Source organism: Dicentrarchus labrax, unplaced genomic scaffold (assembly GCF_905237075.1).
Source record: "Dicentrarchus labrax unplaced genomic scaffold, dlabrax2021, whole genome shotgun sequence".
Lineage (NCBI taxonomy): Eukaryota > Metazoa > Chordata > Actinopteri > Moronidae > Dicentrarchus > Dicentrarchus labrax.
The window spans coordinates 18,789,515-18,801,855 of NW_026136708.1; the positions used below are offsets into that span (position 1 = coordinate 18,789,515).

The following is a 12,341-nucleotide window of genomic DNA, read 5'->3' on the forward strand; positions in this document are numbered from 1 at the left end:
GTACGTACAGACAAACACTCACTTACACCTTCTACTGAATGCATTAATTCCCTAACTCAAATCGTTGCCCTCATCACTACATGTAAAGCGTTAACCTTTATTCTAATATAAATCTACTCACAAACTACAGTCTGTACACTAGCTTTGAGACAAGCTGTCATCTACAGTATCTGCAGAGCAACAGGATTGTTCACATTCATTTTCAGACAGTCAGTGAGTTATCTGCAGATGAGACAGTTTTTCAGAGCATCTGGTTCTGTGACAGGCTGTGATATATCTAGTCATAATTGCTGCTGTTGTCGCTTCACCCATGACCATTTAGATTTTTTTCCTAAGAGGAAAAATTCAGGTTTTTCTCTGACTATTTCATCAAAGAACAAGGCCTATTTTCCACACAATAGAGGAGGAGGAGAATCTCTGTCTCCACATCCCCTGTTAGCCTTGTCTTTTTATGTCTTTCCATTTCAATGACTAATTGGTCACAGAGCCTATATTTATTCAGTCTCCCTCTAACAAATATTCAGCTGGCGTTTTTGAGCCAGGTAGCTAGGTTTCTTCTTCTTTGTGTATTCAGGACACATTTCTTTTTAATTTGTTGAGTAACACTGTAATAAGAGTAAAGATAATCCTCCCTGTGCCTTAACTGTACCTCCAGCATCCACCTGGAACGTTCCATCCACTCCACCTCTGCTTCCTCTCCTTGAGTGGCAAGTAATCTTGAATTGGCCACCAAGGTATTTGACCTTCTTCAGATTGGAGAGTCAATCACTCCCAGTAGGCTTTGTGTTGTGGATCAGCTCGGCCTGGTTTATGCCCTGCTGGGCCTCCGCTGTGCTGAGGTGCTGCAGAGGTCTGGAGGGATTTTTCTGCAGGAGAGAGGGATCTTATTAATTTGACTGTTGAGAGACAGCACAGGTGTGCGGGCATCAGATACTGATGCAGGAGGGAAGGGGGGATGAGTGGGGTTACTGCCGTTTCTGGCTTCCTGCCTCTCTGTGGAGAAGGGGTCAGGGGTCAAACGGAGAGATTGGAGGAGAACATATCTGATGTCCTCTGGTTGACTGATGGGAAGTCACTCATGCAGACAAGCTACATGGACATGCACCAAAGGAATATTATTATGTGTCCTCGCAGTGATTTATGCAAACATTTTAACATTTGACCTGAATATCAGCTTGGGAAAATGTGACTCACAGCTCAGATTTTTCAAAAGCTACATTACCATTTTTTCTTCTATCTAACTGATCCCTTAAGACCTCTGGAATGAATTCAATTTACGCTAAGTCGCCCCTCAACTCTGGCTAATGCAATAACAGTGAGTCGACCTAGAAAATGAAATTCTGAAAAACAGAAATTTCATGAGTAACTACAGAAAAGTCCTGAGAGTCCATTACAACAGTTAAACAAGTCAAACTAGTCTCTGAAGTTCCACCTTTCTGGATACAACAAGTGATCCTCTTCGCCTTCCAGTGTCCCCTATCTGACCTAGATTCAAAGTACATACACATACATTACATACATGCACACACACACACATACACACACACACACACACACACACACACACACACACACACACACACACACACACACACACACACACACACACACACACACAGACATACATTTCTTGGCCATACTCTTGAATTCATGCCAGGTATGCTGAGTATCCCTTTCTCAGGAGACTTCTGCTTGGCTGTACAGGAGACTTGCAAAGCCCTGAACCACAATCCAATGCTGCACACAACACTGGCTTTAAAAGAAACATCAAATACTATTAAGTGTGCATGTGTGTGCATGTGTGCATGTGTGTGCCTGTATGTGTGTGCACTATTGAATTCAGTGCATTACTGAGTAAGCACACATATTTTTGTCCGTGTGTGCACGGTTGATACGTCTCATTTGCATGCTGTTTAACGAGCCGTGGACGGATGTGCCTGGGCAGGATGAGCAGCTGTTCTCTGATTGGTCTGTCACATGGTGGCGGACGGGGGGAGGGATTTGCAGGATGTTTTTCCACATGAAAGATCAATGATCCACCTTTCACCTCTCGTACTCAAACCTACCTCTCTCATCCTCCACCATCTTCCTCCCATCATACTGATTTCCGTCTCTTAGTCCGTCTTTTTGATCATACAGTATTTTTTCTCCTCGTGCAGTAACAGTGCAGATGCTTACTGTAATCAAAGATTGTCTGAGTGGTTGAATCATCCATTACAATAAAATAAAAACTTTAACAAAAGTATGAGCAGCTAATACAGCAACAGGAATATTCAGAACATAGCTACTGGCTCCTGTCGCTGCACCTTTGTTCTTTCACCGAAGAGCCCTTCTCTATTTTCTGTTCAGTGAGGGAGGATGTTATCGTCGTCACTCTAATTACATTCTTTCAGTAACTGAGTTAAGCGTAGGTGTATGCTTATATATGTGAAGCAAATGCTATTGCATTTCCTGTAGCCTCCAAAACAGCATTACAGGCATATGAAAATAACACGTTTTAACAAAACCATCCAAATCACTGGTTCTCAAACTATGGTACGTTTACAACAATTAAGAGAGGGCAGGACCAGGAGTACCCCATTGCCACCTAATTAACTCTGTTCTGTTCAGGATTCAACAACCGACAAAAATAAATAAAAGGGTCAGCTTACACTACTGTATTTTAATATCGGTCATAATAGTGGTACTTTGAAAACCTAATATTTTCTAAAAGGGTGTAAAAAGTTTGAGAAACATTCATCTAATTAGCTTTAACAGTACAGCTTTCAAAATACCCTAAGCAGTAGACCATATGCACAACTTTTTACACAAAATAAAAACATAATTTATGTTTTAGGATGTTCTAAATTGGTCTTTTCACAGAAGACATTTTGATTTGTCACAGTAAGAAAGGCATAGATGTATAAATAAAAATAATGATGGCTGAATTCCATTTAGCTGCTTCAGTTTCAGGCTCACCATCACACTGTCATGTCTTACTGGGACACTTGAAAAGAACAGAGCCATTGATAATATTATTAGTGACATGAGTGCTTTTCCAACTATGACAAGTCAAAATGTCTCCGGTGAAAATGGCCTATTATGCATGCTGACTCACTGGAACGGCTTACCAGGGCACTGAATGTGACAGAGCCATTATTAATGTTATTAATTACACCTGTGGTTTTCCTTTTACGCAAGTAAAATGTACGTAGGGGCCAATTGGGGTCTCTCTCCTTTGTTCCGCTCTCAGATATCATTGAAGTAGCAAACTAAATTACTTCAACTAACCACAGCCTCATTTTTCGCCCCAAGGAACATGGTGGCAGACGATAGTCTAGCGAAGTCACACTCTTCCTTTTTTATGAACGTCATCTCTCGCTGAACTACATTCAGCCTTATCTTGAACTTACCCAAGAAGCGCAGAAAGACTTTTGTTTCCTCCACTCACTCACAACTTTACTTGCAGACTGTAGGCTATATTGTAGCAGCAAATTTAGAGCACTTATATAGGCTAAAGCACAGCAAGGGAATTAAAAATACCTGGCACCTCATCACTCATTGATGCATATGTTAATCTGCTGCAATGTGTGATGAAGGAAGGGGAATAGGTGCACAGTAGAAACAAAGAGTGAGGATAGAGGTGAAGAGACAATCGTGGTGTGAAAAATGTTTTGAGAACACCTGACATTTGAAACAAAGGGAATAAAAATAAGAGGAGATGTGGCAGCAAAGGTTTAAGGGTAGAAAAGGGAATTTTGAAAGGGAAAGAGCCTAGCAGACAGCACATAGTTTCCCACCCAGCGTTTGTTTACCGGCCTCGCTTCTAAGCTTCACAACATCCAGACAGGCTGTTGACATAATAGTTCGGAGCGAGGACAGACATCCTAAAGGGTCTGTCTATCAGATTTACAATCCACTAGGTGTTTGTGACCCATCACACACCATCACGTCTTCCCATCTGGTTGCCGTGACAATATAGTCAACAGGGTGTTACTGCTCCTGCTCTTAGTAGTCTCATGAGAGAGGATAATACAGCTAGAGAACCTCCTTTATCAGCATTCAGAAGAGCCCCCCCCGAGTGTCACTGCAGTGATTCCTGGCTGAAGCCCTGCACCAGAGACTGGGAAACCCTCAGTGAAATATTTGAGATATTTAGTGCGGTAAAAAGAGACGTCTAGTTGCATCTCAATCTCTCTCACATGCTCATGTCTCATCTCACTGCTAGTGGGATGCATTCAGGGACCCTGTGCCTCATCTGTAAAAAAGACATGTGCTATGAAATGTACTCCCCCGCCGCAATTACAGAATACAGCCGCAGCACAAACTAGACACGAGGGAATGCAGAGACAGAGACTGAGAAAGGAAGAAAAGCAGAAAATTGCAGAATTAGAGAAGGGAGGGGTGGGATATGAAGAGAACAACAGTGAGGGGGGGAGGGGGAATGTGAGGGAGAAGCATGAAAAAGAGACAAATACAAGGAAATGTGTCTCTCTACTAAAGCTAAGCATCATATTTCATAAGGGATAAGCAGAAGACTGGAGAAGTAAAGGTAAAAGAGAGCAAAAGAGTAACAGGAAACAAGAGAGAAAGTACCTTCTGGCAAAACTCTTCTATCCAGCTCTTGATTTTTTGTTATTGATTTTTTGGCTTTTAAGTGGGCAGGTCAAGTCAGGATCACAGTGACTATGTGGTGTTTGATATGTAGTGTGTCTGTATATTTGTCTCAGTGAGAAATTCTATTATAAGAAATTGGTCATCCTCCATTGTGCTGATGTTTCTCAAAACCACTTGTGTCATAAATCCCTTTGCTTCAAGTTACAAAAAGATGTCGGTCTCTGATCAAATGTTTTATTCTGCAGTATAACAAGTGTCGGATTTAAAGTTTTAGCTCAGTTTGCACTGGAATAAAACGGGAAGCACTCGTTCTGTTTTGTACTTATAAGCAATTGCCCTTGGTGCTATCAGGTGATAGCCTGACGGGAAGATGGATGGATTTATTTTGAGTTGACATGTCATTTATTAGATTTCCTGTGAAATCTGACCCACTCCCATACTGTAAAATCCAGCAGATCTTATTAGAAGCTGTAGCAATGTCTCAGACTGAATGTGGTAAAGATGTATTGAAGTTATAAAGCTGCATCCATCCCTCTCTGTCCAGGTCTGGGTATTGTGTTCAAAAATGTCAATGCATGTCGTGATACATTTGAGTTTTTTTCACCAGTACCAAAACTTAGACTCCCTAAGTATCCCCTTTCTGAGGCAATCTAGGGATGTGGCTAAGTGGATGGCAATGTCACTCTTTTGGTCAATCAACCATTTTGATCCAGACTCAGATTTTCTCAATAAATAGTGTATGGATTGTCATAAAATATGATGAAGATCTTTCATTATTCATGTGCCCAGAGGAAGAGTGTACATTAATTCACTTTGATGTTCACTGACTTTTTATGTAGCGCCATCCAGTGAAATATACCTACATCTACTTGATGGATTGCCATTACCATTTGTACAGACATTCACGATCCCCAGAGGATGAGCTTTAATCACTTTGACTTTGCCCTGACTTTTCCTCTAGAACCCCTATGAGGCCTCACAAACTATTGGATGGATTAGCATGAAATTCGGTAGAGGCATTAACAAGCAAATGTATAAGAAGTTCGGCTAAATAAACTGTAATCTAAACTAGTCAAAATGTGGATTTAAATTGGAGACTATATGATCAAAGAATAAGAAAATAAGATATGTCCAGCCTTTGGTACAGTTTTCAACACTTATCTCTGGCATACTCTGTTTGTCTTGTGTCATGTGGGCTGCAGGTTGGGTGTGGATGATCGGTCCCTGGAGGGTTCTCTTGCACGGGCAGGATGTGAGGTCCACTGCTTTGATCCCAGTCTGAAGCAGCCTCACCTGCAGCAGGCTGAAATGTGGCTTCATCGGCTCTCTGTAGACTGGAGGGATCCCAACCCGGCTTTTGCCGCCCAACGTCAGTACGTCAACACCAAGAAACTGGCCACCATCCTTAATGACTTTGGACACAGACAGGTAAGATGAAGAGCGTAAGTGGGATAGTATACAACATGGTCTCTGGTTATAATATAAATTCATGAGGGATTCTGCCATTATAAAATCACCTGGAACCATTTAAAAGTGATTTTCCTTTCTGTAGCAGCGAGAAGATTCACTTATATGCTGCATGAATGCAAACACAGATCTCTTCCTGTGCCCCCCGACATAATACAGTTCATCATGATTCCTTCCTCTGTTGTTTGTCTCAGGCTCCAGGTGATAAACCCATATATGATTTTGTTTTCCTCCTTTAAATATTATCATGCTGAATGTTACCTCTTCAAAGCCCCCCAGGGATTGTATTCCACCTCATCAGATAGGGATCTGCATACAAGATCAATCATATACACACACCTCAAGCCCACTGACAGCATGCATACTAATAAACACAGTTATAGATTCAGTGAACATGCCTGTTTAGGAAAAGGCTGAATGAAAATTCAAGGTCAAAGAAGCCAAGCTTCTTTTACATAGATCATAAAGTCCCAGCTGAATGACTGTCAGGGTCTCTTTGCATGCCAAGAAAGAAGGAAACTTAGCCTTGGCACTTACAGAGCTTCCGCTTACAGTGCATTCATAGTCTGCTAAATTAATGGCTGAATTCCATTAGAGTATCTTGCAGAATATTCCGATGCATAAAAAATATGTGTAGAAAAATGAGTCAATCGTAGTGAAAATTTGTGCAGTTTATGTGCTGTGGTCTGGGATATCAGTATGGCCTACTGTCTTCCTTCGTTAATACTCCCACTTGGAATATCCAACATTAGAAATCTACATGTAATGACTTTAAATTCATTGTGGTTTATTGTCCCCAGGGGTTGGATCTTAAGACCCTTTGTCTTCTGGACTGTCATGAAATCAAACACATTCATGCTTCCGAGATGATGAACTTGTTCCATAGTTTGGCTCCAAGAGTCTCCACTGACACCAAAAGTATCTTCTTGACATGCAAGAAATCTCCTTATGTGAGGGACAGTTTGCCAGGAAATCTGCTAAACACATTCTTGCCCTTCCTAGCCCCATGAGGATAAACCTTTTTCAATTTCCTTTTACTTTACAATTATGGGGTATATTGCAGCAGCTAGCAGTGCTGCTAACTTTATGATTTCTCCAGAAACAAACAAATTATCTAAATCTGATTAATTCATCTTTTGTAAAATGCCTTCTCAATGTGAGTTGAGTTCATTATTTCTTTTTTGGTGCCAAAAGCAAAACAGACTGGCTCATACAAGGGACTTTGGAGGATATTAATATCTTCTCAGTGTGTGACATGATATGAACAGATAAACGTTGGTGTGTATGTGTATGTGTATGTGTTCATGCGGGGTGGGTTTGCACACCAAACTCATAGATGACAGTATCCACCTGTTTTAAATGCAAAGCCATGCATGCATTCTCGTAATGAGGTTTTAATGTGAGTACAGTGTGCCGGAGGAGCAAGCAGCAGCAGAACAGTTTCAGTGAAGAAACAGAGTCACTCGGAAAGGTCAAAATATGCATTTTTGCAGCACTTCTTATCTGTGTTAAAAAAAAAACTACACAGATGACTCATTCACTGAGCTCTGGTGAGCAGCTGAGACAGCAGGCACTGTCACGACAGGGACAAATGTCAGTAGCATGAAACCACATATTTTATTTAAAGAAACCACTTATTGGACCATTGATCATGTTGGTAATTAGACAGTGAAACAATGTGAACATTGCCCAGTGGTACTACCAGTCTTAGGCACTGTTTGATTACGAGGGGTAGAAAACAACAACAATATACAGCAGTTCCATCTAACTTTTCATCCTGCATGAAGGGCACAATCCTGCACTAATACATTGCTATGGTTACCCAACATAAATCTAGTCTTACAATTGTAAATAAAGAACGTGCTGAAAATATCTATATGCGACCCCTTAGCTAGGGTGAGCTGCACTGGAAGTAAGCACAATTATCTCTTATTGTCTGGGAGAAATAACACTGAACACAGGTGACTATCAAGACAGACTTCTATTGTGTGTCTCTGCCAAGGGAGTCTTTGCCCTGATGTCAAAGCAGTTACTGAAGTGCTTCCAAAAAGCACAAAATCAGTAATGCTCTCAGATGTGTAATTAAATATCTTTAATTGTGATCTGTTCTCCAGTGGCAGGCTCACTAATTAAAGCCCATAAAACATATAATAATAAAAGGTCAGAGAAGCTGTGTTTCGCTCTCTGATTTCAGATTTAGAAAACGGAGGGATTTTTTTTAACAAGATCAATTGTGTGAAACAAAAGGAGTAAACAAAAGTGTTGTTAATAGCTAGGATTTGCCCACCATGAAATAAACACATTTCAGGCCAATTAACAAGCCAAAGTTCAAACTACCATTTAAAGTTATTTTCACAAAGCAGCAAACTTGTTTGTTTATAAAGACTCTCTAAATTAAAATGTGTCCCAATGTGCTGCCTAATCCTCAGGATGCTTTACAGAAATAATTACCATGTGTATTTTGATCATATAGTGTATGAGCCATTGGGAGGAGAACTATTTGCCCATTGAGTAAAAAGACATTTTGCAGTAACATGACATTGATTTCTTAGCAGCGGAGGGCAGAGTGCAAAGACATTTTATAAAACTTATTCTACAGAGGCTATGCAATTGGGCTGATTTGCTCTATTATTGCAGGGAGTGCAATTTAGTCGGTGATTGCCTTCGAATTTATCAGAATTTTCATATCGGACTGCATAACAAAGAGACTGGAAGTTAAAACTGTGCAAAATGGTTTAAAGGGTTTGCTGTCACAGTTCAAGACTCACAATGAGCTTAAACCAAAGACAAGTCAATGTCCAAGGGAACGTGATGTTGTTAAGAGAAAAAATGTGTATGTCACCCATGTGTCTTCCTCAAGATCAACATCCTCCAGTGCTCTTTTTGAAACCTGCTTCAACAAATAGTTCCACATTTTTGGAAATACCTTAAGGCCTATTTATTTTCTTGAGGAGAATTTATTTGAGAATATGGATGCCACTGTCATGTGTGTAGCTGGAGCCAGGAGACGGTAAGCTTGTTTAGCATAAAGAGTGGAAACGGGGGGGCGAAGGGGGGGAGAACAGCCAGCCTGGCTCAGTCCAACGGTAACAAAATCCGCTTACCAGCACCTCTGAAGTTCACTTCTTCTTAGTTAGGGACTGTAACTTTCTGGAATCTCTGCTGGTTGCCTGGCAACCGCTCCTGCACAAGAAACAGTCCGGCGCATAACCTCTCAAAAAGTAATTTTGTTGCTGGTAGGCAGGTTTTGTTAGCTTTGGACAGACCAGTGGTTTCCCCATTTCCATTTGTCTTTATGCTAAGCTAAGCTAAGTAGCTGCTGGCTTACTCTACTTTCCAACCACAAGGAGACTGCCATCCTATCGCATTTCCTTTCAGCATAGTTAAGGACCATTTAGTGTGGCTAACGCTGCACAGCAGTGTAGCAAAAGTCATCTTTCCAAAGCTCCATCACCATATGGACTTCGCTCACACCAGACAGGAGTCTTGCCAGGGCTTGCAACTTCTCCTGCAGAGAGAGTTGATACCGGCAGCATCGGATCAGGGGCCACTGAGGCAGAAAGGCCATTTGTGTGAAGTCCACTGAAAAAAAAATAAAAATCAGTCAGACAGACAGAATAAATACCATCCAACCTCGACACATGCACACAAACACATAATAACTCATACAGAGAAACTCTCCTTAGAGACCAAGTGAATATATCACCTCTTGATGATGCCGCATCATCTTCAATTACAAGGTTTCTGTCCACTTAAGGAACGTATCTCTGCTTGTGGGAGGTTTGGTGCCCGTGGGGAGGATACAGGACAACACTTGGACTTGTTCTCCACAGATAGCTGTTCTTAAGCGTCTGAGACTTGTTCAGTTCCACTAATGATGGCTGGGAATTCTGTAGCGTCCCCGAAGGCATCAGTAGGAGAGGAATTTCATTTTCATGTCATGGCGCCAGATGAAATTTGAACATTTCCCACAATTAAAGGTCCGGTGTGTAACACTGAGGAGGATCTATTGGCAGAAATTGAATATAATATTCAGAACTATGATTTCATCAGCGTATAATCACCTAAATATAGAAATATAGGAATGTTTTTGTTACCTTAGAATGAGCCTTTTGTATCCACAGCCGCCTTCCATGGAGTCCACATGTTTCTACAGTAGCCCAGAAGAGACGAACCTTTTGTGCTTGGAGGGTGAAGCGAGGGAGTTGCAATCTGCAACTACACCACTAGATGCCAATAAATCCTACAGACCGTATACCTGAATGCAATGGCTCTGTAGACCTTCTATGGATTTCCTTTTGCTAGTATCCCATGTTATCTTTTATGTAATAATGTACTCACACTACAAAGAGCCTATTTCTTTAGTCCTGTAACCTAATTTCTCCTCAGGTCTTATCGCTGCTCATTTAGTGGCTACATGATGTACTTGCTGAGAAAATGCTAACTGAGACATTAGTGAGCCTAAAGGGAATACATGCCCCGTCGCTAACAAGACTCTTAAAACACATAAAGGTCAGACAGTGGACATCTTTAGCAATTCAGTAGGAATCCCAAGGTCTTGAGGATGCGTAGTAAACTTTCGGCATGCACAAGTCTCTTTACATGAATATGACCTAAGGGTGCTATTAACATTCATCTTATGAAGCATTTCCTCTCTGCTTCAACACAGCAAATCTTGTCAGGCTGCTCTCTCGCTCAATCCATCATCAACATTGCTAAAGCAGGAACAAAGGCCAAGCTTCAGTTACTCCTTTTCATCTTTTAATAGCTTTTGCGTTGAGTAATTCTACACAGTTTAGAGTCATTCCTGTGTTATAATAGAAGTCATTTATTACCCGAAGAAGGAAAAAAACATCCAAAGTGATATTCCCCCCCCTTTTTTAGGTGGATGTACTGAAAGCGGATATGGAGAGCGCAGAGTGGAAGATTTTGGAGAATTTGGTCCTGGAAGGAGTTCTGGACTCAGTGGGTCAGCTGTTGTTGGAGCTTCACCTGCACTGGGCAGGGTTCGAGGTGGGTGGCGACGACCCATCCGTGGTACGGTACTGGTTCAGCCTGCTCAAGGAGCTCCAACGCGCCAACTTCCACCTCTTTCATGTTCACAGCGACCCTGCCAAACCTCACCTCTTTCTGCATAAGAACGTCCTCAACGCCAGCAGTGCTTACACCCTGAGCTGGGTGAACACAGAGTGGAAGCCTTGAGGGGAGCCTGACTGAATGTACAAGTTTGTGTAACATGGAGTTTGAGTGTGAGCACAAATTCTTGCTAGAGCACGGCTGTTCCCCAGCAGCCTGCTCTTATCTGGCCTGACCTTTTTGGAAAGTTAAAATCCCTGCTCCTGCTTATCCTCCTGCTCTTTCTCTCCTGGCTTGTAATGACCTCAGCCGTGTAGAGGGGCAGAGTAATTGCCTCCAGAGGCTCTCTGTGTTCTACCTCATAGTGGATGTGTTGCTGGCTGCAGGTCAGCCTCTGAGTCACAGTCACCCCTGTCATCGTGGGCCTATCTGAGCTTGGCCCACAGCCAGATATTAGACAACCTTTTCCAGATTACAACAGGTCTGCATAGGTCCAGAGACCACAGTCGCCTCAAAATATAACATGAATTAAAGGAAATGGATACACCATGTTTAAAAGGGCAGATGAAAGACCCTGCCCCTACTCGACAGTAAGTGGGTATTTGCAGGAGGCCGTCGAATGTGCAGAGGAATGTGGGTAATAAAAGGTAAAGAAATTGGATCTGCTCCGGAGGCGGCAGAATACGACTGCGGAGAAGATGAACACAGCTGGCACACTCCCCTGCAGTTGAACCCTGATATGACTGCATCGAGAACACAAAACAATTATGTGCAGAATGGTGATGTCTGTAGATTTGTTCTGTTTGTTGGGTATTTAAATGAAGATGTGTTTGAGTGTGAGAGACTAAAAGAAAATATGAACTCCAATTTTATTTTTTGCATAGTGGAATTTCCTGGATTATAATCAAAAACATCATCATGAGATCCTCCAAAATAAGCATTTTTGTATAACTGTCACTTGTTCTGTTTTCCTCTGGTGTTCAATTGGCCCTCAGTCCATTATCTGTGCTGCACCTGAACTTCACCAACAAACTTAATCTGAAAACATTACACATTGAAAAATGATAGTTAATGTAATTGACCAAATCTTTTGATGACGTTTAATAAAGAGAGGAAACAAATAATGGTCTGGGATTCCTCTTCATCATTTTGTTTTGAATAAAAACAAACTTTTCCAACAAAAGAATGCTTTGTGGTCTTAA

The 12,341-nt window shown here is 41.6% G+C and overlaps 1 protein-coding gene across 1 annotated transcript in view; it reads left to right on the forward strand.

Moving 5' to 3' along the window:
- mettl24 (methyltransferase like 24) overlaps positions 1–12,263 on the forward strand; it is a 36,283-nt gene extending 24,020 nt beyond the window's left edge. The window contains exons 4-5 of the mRNA XM_051408446.1: positions 5,799–6,024; positions 10,948–12,263. Coding sequence (XP_051264406.1) covers positions 5,799–6,024; positions 10,948–11,265 — 544 coding nt within the window. The 3' untranslated portion in view covers positions 11,266–12,263. The remainder of the gene's footprint in view (positions 1–5,798; positions 6,025–10,947) is intronic.
- Positions 12,264–12,341: the final 78 nt, after the last annotated feature.